Source organism: Balaenoptera musculus, chromosome 19, assembly GCF_009873245.2.
Source record: "Balaenoptera musculus isolate JJ_BM4_2016_0621 chromosome 19, mBalMus1.pri.v3, whole genome shotgun sequence".
Classification (NCBI taxonomy): domain Eukaryota; kingdom Metazoa; phylum Chordata; class Mammalia; order Artiodactyla; family Balaenopteridae; genus Balaenoptera; species Balaenoptera musculus.
This window is the reverse complement of record NC_045803.1, coordinates 17,986,488-18,004,908: the sequence shown is the minus strand read 5'-3', so window position 1 is coordinate 18,004,908 and position 18,421 is coordinate 17,986,488. Positions and strand designations below refer to the sequence as shown.

At 43.0% G+C, this 18,421-nt stretch overlaps 2 protein-coding genes across 5 annotated transcripts in view; one reads left to right on the top strand and one right to left on the bottom strand.

The window, feature by feature from the left end:
• Window positions 1-1,534: 1,534 nt before the first annotated feature.
• On the bottom strand, window positions 1,535-5,572 carry LOC118884603 (proline-rich protein 2-like). The gene is made up of 2 exons (XM_036832317.1): window positions 5,557-5,572; window positions 1,535-2,388 (listed from the first exon to the last, which is right to left on the bottom strand). Exons 1-2 carry the CDS (start codon window positions 5,570-5,572, stop codon window positions 1,535-1,537), a joined length of 870 nt encoding a protein of 289 aa, XP_036688212.1.
• GARRE1 (granule associated Rac and RHOG effector 1) overlaps window positions 1,747-18,421 on the top strand; it is a 77,424-nt gene continuing 60,749 nt past the window's right edge. For 2 of the 4 annotated variants that reach the window (XM_036833074.1, XM_036833077.1), the window contains exon 1: window positions 1,747-1,810. The gene's annotated coding sequence lies outside the window, so the exon portion shown is untranslated. Of the gene's footprint in view, window positions 1,811-8,407; window positions 8,442-15,419; window positions 15,537-18,421 lie in introns of those variants that run through there. The other 2 variants (XM_036833076.1, XM_036833075.1) reach the window with 2 other exon arrangements.

Here is an 18,421-nt window from a genome sequence, read left to right as displayed (position 1 = left end):
GCATATAATATAATTTATAAGTAAAATAAATCTGGACGATATTCAAACACTTTTCCTGATAGATGTTCAAGAACAAAAAAATGTGGAGGTCCTGGTTTACATCGGGATCATCTTTTGCTTGGACAACTGAAATAGACTACTAACCGATCTCTACATCCATCTATCTATCTATCTATCTATCTATCATGGTAAAATATGCACAAAATTTACCATTTTAACCAATTTCTTTTTTTGGCTGCATTGGGTCCTCGTTGCTGCGCGGGGCCTTTCTCTAGTTGCGGCAAGCAGGGGCTACTCTTCGTTGCGGTGCACGGGCTTCTCATTGCAGTGGCTTCTCTCGTTGCGGAGCACAGGCTCTAGGCGCACGGGCTTCAGTAGTTGTGGCGCACGGGCTCAATAGTTGTGGCTCACGGGCTATAGAGCGCAGTCTCAGTAGTCGTGGCCCACGGGCTTAGTTGCTCCACGGCATGTGGGATCTTCCCAGACCAGGGCTCAAACCCGTGTTCCCTGCATTGGCAGGCGGATTCTTAACCACTGCGCCACCAGGGAAGTCCCCCATTTTAACCATTTTTAAGTGTACAGTTTTGTGGCATTAAGTACATTCACATTGTTGTGCAATCATCACCACATCCATCTTTCCACCCCAAAATTCTGTACCCATTAATTACAAACTCCCCATGCGCCCCTCCTCCCAGTCCCTGGAAACTACCATTCTACTTTCTGTCTCCGTGAACTTGACTACTCTAGGTACTTCATATAAGTGGAATTATAGAATATATCTTTCTGTGACTGGCTTCTTTAACTTAGCGTAATGTCTTCACGGTTCATCCATTTGTAGCATGTGTCAGAATTCCCTTCCTTTTTAAGGCTGAATATATTCCTTTGTATGGATATACCACATTTTGTTTATCCATTCATACATCCATGGACACTTGGGTTGCTTCCACCTTTTTGACTTTTATGTATAATGTTGCTATGAACATGGGCATGCAAGTCTACATCCACTCTTGCTTCTCTAGTCCTTCTCCACAACGGAGCCCAAGTAATCCCTTTAAACCCACAAGTATGGTAAAATCACCCCTTGCTCTCAGGTAAGACTTTCTCACTACCTTCGTTTCTTGAACACAAAGCCACCAAAGACACCTGCTGTTACTTCTGCCATAATGTCCTTTCCTCCCTGTTTCTTCAACTTTTTCTTTTCCCCACTCCTCTCCCTCTTAGGACCTCAACTCCTGCTCTTTTCCTGAGCGAAAAATTCCCTGATAACCCTCCTTCACTAGGTCAAGGGACACTCTCCCTCCCTTTTCCACTTTCCCCTCCTACCGCTTGTCGCAATTGGCACTGTATCATCAAGCGCATTTATAACAATGATTGTTTCCACCACTAGAGAATAAACGTATGAGGGAGAGGGCATTATCCAGTTCCTACAGCTCCTGCGAGGACCTGGCATCTAGTAAGTGCTCAGTTCTTCAGTAATTAATTTTCATAATAAGTCTGTGAGGACGCAGCTGACCCCTCCCGCCCGGGGGCCAAGTCACAGTGGAAAACCAGGGTGACCCTGCGGGGTCTGGCCGCCGGTCCTCAACCCCCATCCTGGCTGTCCCATTTGGAGGTCCTCCGTCCCTAGGCAAGGGGGTGCAGGGCCGTCCCCGCCCCGCTCGCGCAGGGAATGGTTGGGGTCCGCTCCCAGCCGCTTGGTCTGCGGCCACCCGGCGTCCGCCTGGGGCGGGGGCGGGGCCGGCGCGGAGACGTCACTTCCGGTGTACACAGCCGGTTCGGGCGGTGAGCTGGGGGCCGGGGCGCGTCGCAGGTGAGGAGCGGGCGCGAGCGGGCGCTGCCTGGCGCAGGCGGGCGGGCTCAGGGGGTAGTGGGTGGGCGGTGGGCCGCGGCCGGGGCTGGCGACTGGACGAGCTCGCGGGGCGCCGCTCCGCGTGGGGCCGCAGGGCTCAGGGCCGTCGGCTCCCGCCCCTTGCCCGTCCGCTGTGGAGGACGCCGGGCTCTGGGAGCGCTGGCTGACCGGACGGAAGCCTGGAGGGGCCTCCTGGCTCGTGCCTGAGACCGGGGGCGCGGCGGGGACCCCGCGGACGCGGGGCAGGAAGGGCGGGGGGCGCTCCCTTGGGCCGCCGGAGCCGGGGAGGTCGGGATGGTGCCGGGACCCGCTCCCGGAAGCCCGCGGAGCAGTCATCGGAGGGACGGCGGCCTGTGGGTCCCGGGGTCCACCGGGACTGTCTAGGGACGCGGCCCTCACGCCGCCCCGCGGCTGCCGGTCGGCTGCGCGCACCTTCCCCGCCGGGCCGGGCCCCGAGAAACACGATTTTCCGGCCCCGCTGAGCCCGCTGGCGCAGTCAGGCCAGGGGAGGTTCCGCGGGGACCGCCGGAGGGCCGGGGCTGAGGATGAAGGACCCACGGCTGAGGGGCGAGCTTAGGGTCAGGGGTGTGTCTTCCTGCTCCGCGCGGTGCGAGGAAAGAAGCATGCCTGGTTGGCATGATAAGAATTTTGTTTATTCTCCTCACAAATTTTGCCAGATAAATACTCAGCTTGGGGGGGGGCGGTTAATTTGAAAATAGCTTGTTTCCGCCTTTCACCCCCATTATAAAAGCAATTCGTTCTCCTTTCTTCACATTCAAGACAGCACAAAAAGTGTTGTGACAATACTTTTTAAAGTGACAGTCACCCACCAGCCTACCGCTCAGTGACAGCCATTGCCAACATTTTGGTGATATCAATAAATACAGATATTATCACTTTTATGGACTTCATAATGTACCATTGTATATCATAAGTTAACCAAGCCAACATATACCAAGTTAACATGTAGATTGTTTCTAATTCGTCACAAGATAGACAATTCTGCCAAAAGGATTTGTCTGATTGTTGTTTTGGGTTAAATTTACAAATGAGGTCATAGGTAACATTCATTTAAAAAATACATAGTATTATTTTTCCTTTGTTGACACTTCAAAAATTATTCTCCATCCCAATATTCATAACATCCATCCATATTTGTTTCTCATTTCATGGTTTTATTTTTACTTTTAGCTGTTTTTAATTTACTTAAAATTTGGTTTTGGTTGAAGATATGAAGTTATTTTCCAAATAGGTTAATTTTCCCAACTTTACTGAATAAACTATAATTGCTGTTTTATCATATTTTAGATCTAAAGTTCTGAGTTTGTGTTTGTGAAGGACTACTTACAGATTTGATATTTAGATTTTGTGTATGCTGTTTCATAATTCCATTCACAGTATCTTTTTTAAAAATCATTTTCCTTTGCAAGTCCAGGATGTATTTCATGTTTGAGGCTTTTTTCTTTTGAAGTAAAAAAAAGTTTAGTTATTGCTGTTTCATTTGCTATCTTGCTGACAAGATAACAAACTCCATATGAAGAGTTCAGGTTTGTTGTGGCAACTTTTCAGTCTGGCATTTGAGATTCTAATCTTCCTCTATTTTTGCACACGAATACGTAGGTTAGCATTGGAGACCAAGATAGAAAAGTTCTCAGATTCCCTTGGCAAGCCTAGATTTTTCAATCTAAAATTATCTCTGGATTTTTGGAAGACAACATGTTTTAAGCATCCTCTTTAAAAATTTTTAAACAAGTTGCACATGATTCTGCTGAAAATTTTACTAAGTGTTTATTCTGTTGAAAACCCGAAGCCTAATACACCAGAAGCTTTTTGTCAGGCGGGTCTAACAAGTCTATAGGAAAATGATTGTTTCTGAGAGCTAGTGGACTGGGGCATCACATGAGTTGAGTGTCCAGTCTCTCCTTTTCCCTCCTGTGACTTTCTGCTTAGTGGAAAATGATGACCTTCCAAGGTGGAGAGAGAATGTTGGTTTGAATAAGGAATTGCTTTTTTGGAGTTACAGAAAAAGCAGGATGCCATTTTCTCTTAGTATAAGTTCACCAAGAGCCTGAATGTTTCAGGGGTTGTGCTTCAAATGTCTTTATCCATAATGAAACTGTCCTCCTGAGGGTCCTCTAATTGATAGATGCAGTGGCTGCTGCTTTCTCATTTCCCTTGACCTAGACCATAAGTATTTGGCATGGTGAGCCACACTTTCTTGCTGTTGTGCATCTCCTCTTGGTTGGCCTTCTTGACTCAAGCTATTGTGATCATTAGCTTAACTTTGTGACTGTGCTTTTTCACTTGTCTTTGTTGCTTCTCTTCTTCCCACATCTGCCTGGAAGCATTTTCTAAGGCCTAGCTTAATATCTCTACCTCTTTCCCCCAGTGCATGCTCCTTCCCACTTGTCCAGCATGTGACTTCTAGGTAGAGACCCATTTCACCCCCTCATCCTGTTTCCAGTCGGTGACCCCAACTCAGACTTTGCTGCAAGTAATTTCTTTCTCTTCCTCTAACTGACCCCTGGACATGTTTCTGAGGCCATACTTTCTCCAGGTGATGAAGCCCTTCATTGCTTCCCAAGGTGGCCTGTCCTTCATGACTCTAAAGTTCTTACCAGCTGACTTACCACAACTCTTCTTCCTTCTTTTTTTTTTTTTTGGCTGCTCCATGCGGCATACAGGATCTTAGTTCCCCAACCAGGGATTGAACCCCCGCCCCCTGCAGTGGAAGCAAGGAGTCTTAACCACTGGACCGCCAGGGAATTCCCTCTTCTTCCTTCTTGATTTGGGTTCTATTGCCATTTGCTTTCTATTCCTACAATTTGATTTAAACTTATACCTTTGCTCTGAGGGACTTCAGACATAATCTGATCCCACCCTGGATTAGAAAAATGAGACCCAATGAATTTAGTCATGAATTTAGTTATCTCACATTTATGGAGTATTTACAGTATAGGCCAGTTACTGTACTGGAGGATTGGAATACAGAGCTGGAAGGCACAGCCTAGGAAAGAAAACCAAATAAGCAGCTGCCATCAAGTATCGTAAGTGTCTAGAAGCAGGAGACAGGTTTTAGAGATCTTGCCTGTCTTGTTCACTGCTGCTATCTCCAGGGCCTAGAACACAGTGTTTGGGGAACAATTAAGTATTTGTTGAATGAATCAATGATCATCTGAGAATGAAATCAGAATAAATGTTAAATCAGCTATCTGTAGAAAAGATACAAGCCAAGAGACATTTTGTAAATGTAGTTTTGAGAATTTCAGGGAAAACTTTTAAGTTCAACCAAAATGACCCAGCTATAACCCTAGGAAGGCATGATTGGAATGTGTTTGTGGCCAGATGCTTAAATTTAATTTTATATCCTCAGAAGAAAGATTTTGATTCTAGAAGGAGAGGGTTGGGATGATGTCTATGGAAATTGGGGTGGTGGGTCCAAGAGAAGAATTGGGTGATGTGTCTGTAGTACCGTCTGGGGACCCGGGCCAGAGGAGCTCTGTGCAGTCCTCCACTGGGCCTTTGCTCTTCCAAACAGATGGGTGCATCTCTGTTGATGCCTCTACTGGAGAGAATCTTTCCTTTGCTTTGCTTGCATGATCCTAATGCCCTTTGATTAGAACATGGCTTCACATGGAGATTTCCTGTTGAGAGTGGTCTGCATCCAGACTCCTGGGTCAGATCCTGGACTTGGGATGCTGGCTAACCTCTCTGGTTCCCCATCCGAGGAATGGGGAAAATAGTAGCACCGTCCTCTTTGCTGCCTGGCCCCCGGTAAGTGCTCAATAGGTGTTAGCTCTCATCATTATTTATAAACTTTGTGACTGGCCTTCTGGTTAATACATCAGTCACCTTTTGAGCTTAGATAGCCTGAATCAGTCCCCCTGAACCTACTTGCTCCTGGGTGCACTGAGAACCAGAAGGTGGGAAGTCATGACAGATAGGCTCTTTCCACACTGCTTGTTCAGAGAATCCAGCTGCAGTTGTTAGGGAAGACTGCCAGGTGAAGGCTGTGCTTGAGCTGAGTACTGTGGGAAATAGTGAGTCCAGAACCACAGGAAGGGGAGAGGACTTTTAGGCAGGGCCACGATGGCTGTAAAGGTATAGAGCTGAGCAAGTTTGAGGTATGTGAGTTGCAGGAGATTTAGGGTGAAGGGTGGATAGATATGAATAGGGGAGTAGAGGGAAATGAGATTGGAAAGTGGGGCCAGCTTTTGAAGATACAATTAATAACAGTCTCTAACTTATTGGGCATAACAGGGTGTCAGGTGCTATGTTCATCCCTGAGACTCACTGTGCTAGCCAGGTTTGGTGTGAAGTGCTTTGTGTATAATACCTTGTTTGGTCCTCATAATAACCCTCTGATGTAGGTATTTACTATTATAAGAGAAATGACATGTTGGATGTCCCCTCGATTCAGCCTGCACATTGCTACAGGGCTAACCCTTGATATCTGCTGTATGTTTAAAAGCCTTTTGTGACTTCTGTTTCCTGATGGAGTCCAAGCCCACCAAGATTCTCTGACTTCATGAAATCATCTTTAGTTAAAGTGTGAAAATATGTGTCTTACAATTGAATAAAAGCAGCATAGGTGCAGGTATGCATCAAACTCAGAGAAATATCATTTCAGTGAAAAAGGCAAGATGCAAGACAATGTGTGTATGCACCCATTTGTGTAAAAAAAAAAGAGAGGGGGGATACACATGAAATAGGTTTCTAAGTGCAGAAAAACAATTCTCGAATGATAGAAAAGAAATAGTGATTGCCTTTGGGATGAGTCCCCAGAAATCTAGGCTGTTAGACTGACCTAGGTTTTTCTTGCATACTCTTTTGTACGCTATGAATTTTTTCCACTGTGTATGTGTATTTTCTTTTTTTTTTTTATTTTTTAACATCTTTATTGGAGTATAATTGCTTTACAATGGTGTGTTAGATTCTGCTTTATAACAGAGTGAATCAGTTATACATATACATATGTTCCCATATGTATGTGTATTTTCAATTAAAAAGTAATAGGAATTAAAATCTAAATGTCTGCTATATACATAGCAGTCACTTAGAGAGGGAATGTAGCGTAGAGTTTAAGGGCAAGGACTATATCCAGACTGCTTGGGTTCAAGTCCTGCCTCTACCACTTAACTAGTCACTAACCTCTAAATCATATAGGCTCTCTTTACCTCAATTTACCCTGTCTGAAAATGGGTGAAGTAATAGTACCTACCTCCTGGGGTTATAGTGAGGCTTAAAGGAGTTAATATTTGTGAAGTCCTTAGAACAGTTCCTGACAGGTGTGGCTTTTTGTTGTTGGTGGTAGTGTTATGGCCCTGTGTTTTACACCAAAGTGAATGTGAAGATGTGTCCAGTCTCTCTCTCTGTGTGCTTACAGTTCATCTGGAAAGGGAAGACACACAGAACTAATGATGAGCAATGGCAGTGGAGGCTGCAGGAGCTCAGGAAAGGCTCCATAGGAACAAAAGGGGCCTAAGATGGTGTCATCGAAACAGTGGATCTTAAATATGGGTAACTTCTAGAAAAAGTGAAAGGAGAGAAAAGATGCAAAGAGGCTTGTTCCGGGCGTGATGTGTGTCCCAGATGGACTGAGGCCGAGAAATGAGACGGGAAAGAGCCTTGAGGGAGCCTGAAACTGGGATATGTCGTGCCATGGCAGGTCATCGTTAGCTGGCGAGTTTTTCTTAGCATATATAAAATAATGATGGGATTTATAGCGACGAGAGTTTAGGCTTGATGAAATGTGGTAGCTCTACCTTGAACTTTCAAGTGGTTGTGAGATGTTCCTGTGTAATTTTTTTAATGAACTCCTTCATGCAGGACATGTGGGTTACTTCCAGGTTGGTGCTTATAGTCAGTGCTGCCAGTGGGCATCCTGGATGCAGGCCTCTACATTTACTGAGTCTGTTTCTAGGGTTCATTCCTAGATGGTATCGCTTTTTCTTTTTTTTAAGCCATTTTGACTATATTCCTTGTGTCTAGGCCACTGTCAGATACGTGCTTTTCCAAATTGGTAGCTGCAAAGAATCATAATGTGAAAGTTTTTGAGTGTGGAATTAGAGCTAGATATTACCTGAAAAAAAAAAATAGAATTTTCTTATTGAAAATGATTTTGGGATTAGGTGCTAGTGAGATGGTCGTATGACTGGGGAACCTGGGAACACCTGAGTCTTCCCTTACCCCACTCCCAGGTCCCAGAGGGGGATGTACGTGCCTGAGAACAGGTAGAGGAAGGCTGGCTCCCAGACTTGAGTGCCGTAGGCTGGTAACCTAGGCAGGGAGAGGTGAAAGTGGTTCCTCTCACCAGCTCACAAGGACCTATCTTGTCTCTGGGTCTCCAGGTAGGAAAGGATGTACTGTGCCTGTCCTTGTGCTTAAGCCACTTTGTAATGTGCTTTGTAAAGCGAGGTGATTCATTCCTTAGCACTGTCCGTGTTCTTTTTCTAGTTTGGGGCTGCAAGAGGGAGTGGTAGGCAGGGAAATGGGAGGAGCCATGACCTCCTTCCCGTCTGGAGAACACAGGGCAGCACTCCTTTTAGTTTGTTGCCAGGACTTTGGGAGTTGGGGCCAGAGCTGCAAGAAGGTAAGAAATACTTTTGAAAGTTGTTGTAACTGTGTGGTATTTGGGGTGGGGGTGGGGAGAGGGAGTTTGTATTTTTACTGATAGTAGGCCAGAATGAAGAATTTTAAAAAAAGATAAAATGCCGCCTTCTGACTGGTTCCTGGCCTGTTTCAGAGCAGTAGTTCCATTTATTGAGTGCTGTCCTTTATGGATTTAATCCTCACCGCAGTACTGAAGAAACTGAGGCACAAGAGTTCAGGCTACTTGCCTGAGGTCATAGAGTTAGTAAGTGCCATTCATTCAACTGATGGTTACTGAGAGCAGGATTTCATATCTAGGGTCAATCTGTCTCCCAAACCCATACCCATAACTACTGCATAACCTCTCAACATTGAGAGATTTCATCTTACCCACAAGGTAGGAACATGAGCCACTGCAGGCCTGCTCTCTAGGGCTGTCTTCCCTGCCTCAGGAAGCGGTGGGGGTGGGGGTGAGATGGGCAGGAGGCTCCTTGAATATCCTCATTGCTAAATATTTGACCTGCTGACATGTTTGTGGAGAAGAATGAGCTCCCTAGCTGTAACTCTGATTTGCTGTTCTTTTTGAGAGATGGAAAGGCTTGCTGGGTGTGCAAAATTGGAGTCAATGTTCCCAGCCTGGAGGAGGGAGCGTCTATAATTAATCCATTGATGAAATTTTTCATGGGTACCTTAAATTTTCAGAAATGGTCCTGAATCTGAAGTGTATTTGTCTGAAGTTTATATAGTTCCTGTCTGTAGTAAGAGAAATAACTTCCATATTACGGTTTGATTTACCTGTTTGTATATAAGCTTCTTGATAAATACTTGTTTTTCCCCATTTGAGGTTTGTTTTGGATAGGTTCCACAGTGCAAGTTGTTAAGAATGAGTAACACTATACAACTTTGGGTTCTTAAATAACTTTCTAATGGATACATTAATTTTAACTAGTTCAACATGCTTTTTTTTTTTTTTTTTTTTTTTTTTTACCAGTTTGGAAACTTTTTGGATAACTGAGCTAAAACCAGACTTTAACAGAGCTGAGTAGATCAAGGCCTTTTCATGCTGTAACACACTGGAACAAAAATAAACTGCATGTTTTTAATAAGTGTAGATTAAAAAAATTTTTTTTAACAAATTGGATTTGAAAAATTAATCAATGTTTTGTGATTTTTACTTTAAAGTAATGATTTACTTTAAAGTAAGTTATTCTCACTCCTTGATTTATACTCAAATTTCCTTCAGCAGCACAGTTTGTTGTCACAAACGTTTTCATAGTGCTTGGGTGCATTTTGATATGCAAATTTTTTTATTATCATTATTTTTTTTTTGGCTGCGCCACTCGCATGTGGGGTCTTAGTTCCCTGATCAGAAATCCAACCCACGTCCCCTGCATTGGAAGCACGGAGTCTTAACCCCTGGACCGCCAGGGAAGGTGCCGATGTGCAAATTTTTATTGGTCCGAGACCATTTCAATTTACAGATGAAAACTTTGTTTCACCTGAGTAAACTTTTTCAGATGTTTAGGAGCCAACTTTGTTCACCTTTTGGTGGTGTATGGTAGTTGCTTGTAGATAAACCTTTTCTTGGCAAGGCTCTGACCACCACCCTCCCCCCCTTTTTCCTTTTCTTTTGAAGATTTCTGTTTAACAAAGATTTTTTTTGGCTTAGAGTGTTTCTCAAATAAAATTCAGAAGTTCTAATTTTTAATTTGTTGTTGTTTTTTGTTTTGTTTTTGTTGTTGTTCTTTTTTTTTTTTTTTTGGCCACACTGCTCAGCTTGCAGGATCTTAGTTCCCTGACCAGGAATCGAACCCGCACCCTTGGCAGTGAAAGCGCAGAGTCCTAACCACTGGACCGCCAGGGAATTCCCTGGCCTATTTTGTTTTTAACCTGTGTTATTTTGAAACTAAATTTCAACTCTGTTGACTTTGTGGTTAGCAAATTTATTTCTTCAGCTTAACTGAAATTATCAGTTATTTGTAGGTTACCAAATATAAAAGCTCTTCAAATCTGCTGATGACAACTTGCTTTGTTTTTATAGAGGGGTGTCCTATTTTGTGATGATAAATTGTTTTAGAGCAAGTGTCAGTACAAGGGGCAGTCAGGTGTCACCACGTGGAAGCACTTGGTTCCTCCATTAGACCAGAAGCTCCTTGACATCAGCACTGTTAACCTCTACATCCTGGGTGCCTGGAGCATTCAGGCACGACTTACAGGGTTGAGCCATGCTTGTGGGCACAGGTGTAGAAGCATCTTTATTTTAACTATGATAGATTCTAGCTATGATTAGAATTTTTTAGAATTCTATGAATAGAATTTTTATTTAGTAGGGTTTTTTCTATCTACTTGAGTTTTCATACCTCAGTATAGGAAAGCATGGGCTTCAGATTTTGTCAACCAGTCAGTTATTTAGTAATTTTCCTTTTGTTTTGTTTTATTTGGAGTTTTAGCAGCCACTTCTTGACTAGGAAAAATGTAGTTTAATCTTGACTTCCTTAAAACTTTTTCATTGACATTTTTTTACTCGGATAGAACTTTAATGTTTCAGGAATTGTGCATGATTCTTTAAATTAAAATGCGTTAGTGTTCCTTGAAAACCTTCTATATAAACTAGTGTCCAGTTTTGCACATAGTTTTCTTTGGGAGCAGTCTCCTGGGCACAGAAGTAGTCTGGGCTTGGTGGACTCAGAAGTGTCACTTCCTTTCCTCTGGCCTTGGCTCTCCATGCCTCCCTTCCGTTTTGATGTTTTAATGATACCCTCCCTGCTCAGTGATTTGTGTTCAGGAAGCTAGGCAGTGATTACTTTTGTTTCTGCTTTGTGAATTTCTTCCCCCACTTCCTATTTTTACTGAGCAACTACGGGAAGTGAGGCGGCTCCTGGCTGGCTGCTGCTAAGCTCTGGTGTTAGGTGGCAGAGGACAAGGCCTTAGGGCCGAAGCCATTCAAAGCATTTTACACCTTTGTCTTTGCACTGCCTCCTTCTTCAGGAATCGTAGGAACATGCTCTTATGGTTGGGTGATTGGGTTGAGATGACGACATGTCCTTGTCAGCCTGGGGTTGGGGGGAATTGGGTGCCTCTCAGCTGGAGGGCAGAGCTTTTGTGAAGTAGGTGAGAGGTTGTTCCAGCAGTAACAATAGAACATAGTGGCGCTGTGGAGAAGTAGCTGTTGTGGATGGACAGTGTGGCAGGAACGAAAGGTGGGTTGAAGGGACCTGTTGCAAGTAAGGCTGGAGAGGTGATTCTGGATTTGGGCGGGCCTTGACTGTCAGGCTTGGCGTGTGAAGTGAGCAGCCCATCTGCTCTCTGAGATCTTTGACAAGGACTCAGCCCCTATGGTGCTCTCCTTCCTCCCAACTCACGGCATTTGTTTTTTCAACCAGGTATTTAGCATTTACCTGCCTCTTTTCCAGTGATACCTCAAATGGACCTGTTGTAGCTTAACTTATGGGGAAAGTTTGTATCATCTTCCCAGAAAGAAGTAACTTTTTTATGTATTAGGTACTTGAATATAGAAGGAACTTGTTTAGCAGAGTTGCTCAATAGCGGTACTATCGACCTTTTGGGTGGATAATTCTTTGTCTTTAGGTGGACAGGGGGGTTGTCCTGTGCATTGCAGGATATTTAGCAACATTCCTGGCCTTACCCACTAGCACTCTCCCAGTTGTGACAACCAAAAAATGTTTCCAGACATTGCTAAATGTCCCCTGGGCAGATGTCTGTGTGTGTGTCTGTGTGTCTGTGTGTCTGTGTGTGTGTGTGTGTGTGTGTGTGTGTGTGGCATCATCTTCACTTGTTGAGAGCCACTGTGTTAAAAGATTGAATGCTGACTTACTAATTTTGTGAAATGGAATAAAATAGAATGGTTCCTTGGGATTGGAGCTATTTATTAGTTTCTATTCCAGTATCTGACATTCTCATACATTTTTAGCGTGCTACTTAGATTTTGCTATTGTCTATCTATTATGCTTTCATTGAAAGATCTGGGACCTGAGCATCTGGAAACTTGGCTTTTGGTCCTCATAGAAGATATTCTCTCTTGGACTTACATGCTTGCTCCTGAAGGCTAGTTCTTTGGAAGCTGAACAGTGCTGGCATAAAGGAGAGAGCGAGAGGCATTTAGGATGTAACAGTAACAATAGCCAACATTTATGCAGCAGTTGCGACAGACCAGGTGAGACTAGGTGAACAGGATTGAACCATGAACTGTGGTGAACAGGATTGGCAGGACTGAATGTAAGGGATTGTAAGGAAAGGGAACAAGATAGGGACCATCTGGGATAATACCTTACGTTTAGGTGCAGGGTTGGTAGTGCCTTTAACCAAGGCAGTAAATGCAGGAGGAAGACCGGGGAATGGAAGGAGGACTAACATTTGAAGTCCCTGGAGAGAGGGGTCTTGACTGGAGAGGTGAATTTGGGTCATTAGCAATGCATATGGCTATGATCTCCTAAAGAGAGACCACTTTCCTTTCTTTTCATTGCTTCAGCTCAACTTCCTGCCAATTCCTGCCAAGAATCCTACAGCTTGAAACCATCTCCTAAGGATTGACGGAGGTGGAATAATGCAGTGATGGAGACCTCTGCTGCTAGTGGCAGACTCCCAGGCCCCAAACCCAGCTCTGTTGGGGACTACTACCTTACCCATGTGGCAGGAACTTGAAGAACTCACTCAAGCTCTTTAACTCCCTCACAGGGTCCTTGTGAGCATTAAATTAGGTAACAAATGTAAGGTGCATAGCACAGTGCCTGGCACTCAGTACCCATTCAGTTAATGTCAGTTGTTTTTATTTTACAGTTCTAGTGAGCATTAAATGAGATTATGTATCCAAAGCTCCAGGTGTAATGCTTGACACATTGTAGTCACTTAATGAATGGTAGTTTTGTTGAGGAGTACTTGCATGAACATCACATGTCATCAGCTTTTTTTTTTTTTTCAAAGCAGAACCTTTTATCTGGCACTTAGCTACTGCCTCTGTGGATAGCAAGGCTGACCGTGTGAATGCTGTATAGAAATAACCATTAAATAAATACTGAGGATGAACTAATCATTCAGCAGACATCTGTGCTTGGCACTCTCTAATATCTTGAATGAGCTCGGTGATCTTGGTGGTTGGAGGTGGCAGAGAAACACAGGGGAAACTGGCAGTTGTGATGCAGTACGTTACAATACAGCAAAGACAGTGCTAAGACAGGGCTAAAGACAGGCTGTTATGGTTGCACACAGAGGAGCTTCTACCTCAGTCTTTGTCAAGGTGGCTTCCCAGAGGAGGTGACATCTCAGTTAGACACCCAGGAGTGAGAGTAAGCCGGGAGAGCTTTCCATGCAGAGGGAGCTAAATGTGTAGATGGTGAGAGGAAAGATGGCACAAGCAAGAACTAGGCAGAAATGGGGTGAGGGAGGTGGGGGGAAGTTGGGAGAAAGTTGGGAAGGTAATGGAGAGCCATAATCGATTTTAAGCAGGAGAGTGGCGTGATTAATCACACAGCAACCAGAGAGGAGCAGTCCAGGCATTTAGAAGATCACTCAGGAGGCTCCTCTGTAATTCAGGCAGGAGGTAAAGAAGGTTTGAACTTTGGATTGGCAGTGAAAATAGAAGGAAAAAGACTTGCAAGATGTTAAGGAGGCAGAAAGGATATGACTAAATGATTAATTGGATATAAAGGAGAGTAAGGAGTAGAGGATAACTCCAGGTTTCTGGCTTGTTCAAGTAGGTTAATGGTGATGCCATCCACCAAGACGGGGAAGGAATATGGAAAGACTGGGGAGAGTTGGTTTTGGACATTTGACTTGGGGGCCTGTCCATTAGGCAGTTGAATATTTGGGATCTGGAGTACAAGAGAAAGATCTGGGCTAGAGAAATGGATTTGGGGATCATCCCAGTGAGAATATGTTGATCTTAGAAACAGGGCACAGCATAGAGCTCTGAGGAGCCACAGCACTTCAGGTCTGTCAGATGGGGAGTGGCTCAAAGAGACAACTAAGAATGGCCAGAGGGACAGGAGGAAAGGAAGGAGAAGTAGCATCTTTTCATGTCACTCTTTTTAATGTGGTAACACAAGGGGAGCCAAAAAAGTAGAGCCTTAACGAGAGAGAGAACTAAGAACTGAATCTTACAGGCATTTTCTCTTGTCTGGATAGATACTTTAAATTCGTGAATGTTGAGAATAAAAATCTTCAAAGCATTTTTTTGGAGTACATTTCTAAATATGGCTGTGTCATTCTGAACTGACCGAAAAAACACCATGGAAGTGGTTGGGCTTTGAACTTCATGGGCAATAACTTCCCTAACCTCCCTAATTTCCTGTAGTGTCCCCAGATTATAAAGGGTGGATATTTAGATTTACATTGTTGTTGTCTAGAGAGGACAGAGAATTTTCTGTATTTTTTTCCTCTGAAGAAGGAGTTGTTTATGGAGTGGTTCACTTTTTTTTTTTTTTAAATAACAGCTTTATTAAAATGTAAGCCACACACCATACAGTTCACCCATTTAAAGTGTATAATTCAATGATTTTTAATGTATTCGTAGAGTTATGTAACTACCACCAGAATTTCAGAACGTTTTCATCACTCCAAAAAGAAACCTTAGGTGGGGAGGTAAGTATATGTGCCTGTTTATTTAGCCTGTCGTCTTGAAATGAAGCTACTTTGTGCCATACCATTTCTGACAACAGGACTGCTTTTCACTCCTTTTTCTCTATTGGCTTAATGACTGAAATGGATTTAAAATTGTTCTCTGTGTTCACAAATAATAACTATCACATCACTGAAACATGTGATGCCACCCACCCTAGAATACATAGATTTCTACTCAGTTTAGGGATTGGGTGACTTTACAAGACGTTTCTTGTTTGTCAGTAACTTTTTTCCAGACAAGCAAGATAATAAGGCCTGGTTACTTTCACTTACTGGAATGATAATAATAATAAGATCATCAAACTATTAGTGCTTAATATGTGCCAGACATTATTCTACATGCCTTGTATGTATAAACTCATTTAACTCAATAACAGTAGTTACTGTTATTATCCCTATTTTACAGACGATGAAACTGAGGCACACAGAGGTTAAAGAACTTGCCCAAGTCACATAGCTGGTAAGTGGCAGAGCCAGGATCTCACCCAGTTAGTCAGCCACCAGGGCCACTCTCTTTTCCACTGCATCTCTAAAGGGAAGCTCTTCAAATTTTCTCAGGATGACCACTTTTTAAAACTTTTATCTCTTATGGGTATAAGAAAACCCTTTTATACTTAACTTTTGTCTAGTTTCAAGCATGTTCTTTGTTATCGTTTGAAATACAAATTCCTGTTGACTTTGATGCAGAAAGGAATGCTTTAAATGATGTAATCAGGTCTGAGTTCAATTTTAATCTATTGAGAATTTTTGCAAATTATTGTAGTGTTGAAAAGATGTGATATCTACTAAAATGTCTTTTTCTGCCATGTGTTTGAGAATGTTAGGCAGGATTAAAACTTATGAATACCGTACTTAAATCTTACAAGTCTTGGCTACAACTAACTTCTGAGATCTTTCACAATGCATATTTATTTCCATGTAGCATGAATAGTGGATTCATAAATGGTGAATATTTTCCCAGTGAAAATTCTTTTTAAGAAAATACACAGCAGAAATGTCCTTAAATGGATTGAACATATTTTAGCCCTTCAGGGAGATAAATATGGGGGAAAAGCTTTCAAAAAACAATAAGACAAGTATTGAGAATAATTTTATTAAAAAAAATAAAAGGAATATATCCAGGTGCTTATATACTTGTTTGTGTGCATTTTAAACTTTTCATTACAGAACTGTTTGATCATATACAACAGTAGAGCAGATAATATGATGAATCTCATGTGTACCCATCACCGAGCTTCCATCAGTATTTTGTCAGGGGATATTATGATCACTGCCATGAAGATGACTTCTTAGACGGATGTCACCACCCTCTTTGCATATTGTTTCTTGGCAAAATCCTATTTGAAAATGATAGAACTTGAATGGTATTTCAATTCCATGATATTTCCTTGAATTCAACACTATCTAGTTTTGATTACAGCAAAGGTCAGCACAGGAACACCAGATCTGTTAAGAATAAGTAAAAACCAATTTTTGTTTTCTTCAGGGGCTTGTTTGTTCTTTCTGCCTGGAGAAGAACCTCAGGCTTGACTGTTGGACCTGAGTGGTCTTGTTAGAAGCAATTATGATACAAACAGAAGTTTTCATTGAATTTTCCAACCAGCCCCTTGGTTCTAAGAAATAGAGTCATTTATCACATGGAGGTGGAAGTCCCTTTCTGGATTCTTGATAAATAGGAATATTGGTGAAATACCTGAGTTGCCTTAAGTGGTGTTTATATAGTCAGCAACTTCAGATGTCCATGCTCAGGTGTCCTCATCCTTGTAGCTTTTAGCAGGTTTTTAGCTGACCAGTTTGATTCTCAAATTATAGCATGCATCTAGAATCACCTGAGGATCTTGTAAAAAATGCATATTCTCTGCTCCTACCTCCAAAGATTGATTCGTTAGATTTGGATCGTATTCCAGGAATCAGCATTTTAATAGTCATTCCATTAAAAGGGATGTTCTGATTCTAATGTCAGGAAAGGAAGTCCTTAAGCTTTGGTTGGCTTCTTTCTTTTCATCCTAGTCTTAACAAAGTTAATGTTAATATGACATCTCATAAAAAATTGCTTAAAAATTTTCCATTCTTAATAACATGTTCAGTGGGCATTATAACCACACCCTGTACACTGATATGGCCTATAGACAGACATCCTAATACAGGTGCACCTTTGGTGTTTAGCAATTCAATTCTGATGCTCACGGCCAGAGGACCACACCTCGAGGATACAGGTGCACAGGTAATAAGTGATATGGATACAAAGGGTTCAATGTGGGAATTCCCTGGGAGTCCAGTGGTTAGGACTGTGTGCTTCCACTTCAGGGGGCATGGGTTCGATCCCTGGTCGGGGAACTAAGATCCCACAAGTAACGTGGCGCAGCCAAAAAACAAACAAACAAAACACAAATAAACAAAAAATTAAGCTAAAAAATAAAGCAAAAAAGCAAAAAAACCCCACAGAGGGTCCAATATATATTTCTCTTTGGTGCCCCCTGACTGCGTTAGCTTGAGCCTTTGGCCTCCCCTATTTGGTTATTGCTGGACCAACACTAAGTGCAGGAAGAGAGGCTCAGTTTTGTGTTTTGTGTCAGCAGTCACCTGCTGCCTCCAGCTCTTGTGTAGCATTCCTCTGTAGGGAAGGGAAGCACGGGGAGTGTGGACGGCAGGTGGTTCTTCACCTGGGGCTCTAAATCCAAAACTGAATGAAAACTTTGGTGTTTTGGATATGTGTTAAGACTATGGAGTATTTTGTCAACAGTTTCTCAAAGGAATCTGTGACCTTTCCCTCCCTACCTCCTTCCACTCCCCCACCCTGCATACATACACACAGCAAAGAACCATGTCCTGGAGCAGCCTATGTAAGCATCACCTGGCCTCTGGAAAGCAACTGTAGGGACTCCACATTGCAAAACAGCCTCTCCTGTGTGGAATCAGAATTGCTTTCACCATCCTGTAAAAACTGTGCAACCCACAGCTGGGCTGGATGGGCAGCTGTGACCGACTGTATTGCTTACCCAATATTCCATGTGTCCCCCTACATTTCCCAGTTTATCTTGTGGTTACATTAGCACATGTGACTAATTCTGGCAAAGGGCTGTGATGGGAAGTGATGTGTGTCACTTAGAGTGGGAAGCAGTAAAGAGTCGATATGAGTTTCTTTTCTTGTGCTAAGGTGACTGTGGAAAACACAAGTTCCAATGATGTCCCTACAAGTTGAAGGGCTGCCTTGAACTTCATGTGAGCAAAAAATAAATCTTAGGTTAGGCCACTCCTTTCAGGATTTATTCCTGTAGCGTAGCTTAATGTGTCAGTCTGGATAGTGCTGAACAGAATATTTATGTATACATTTAGAGTTCTGAG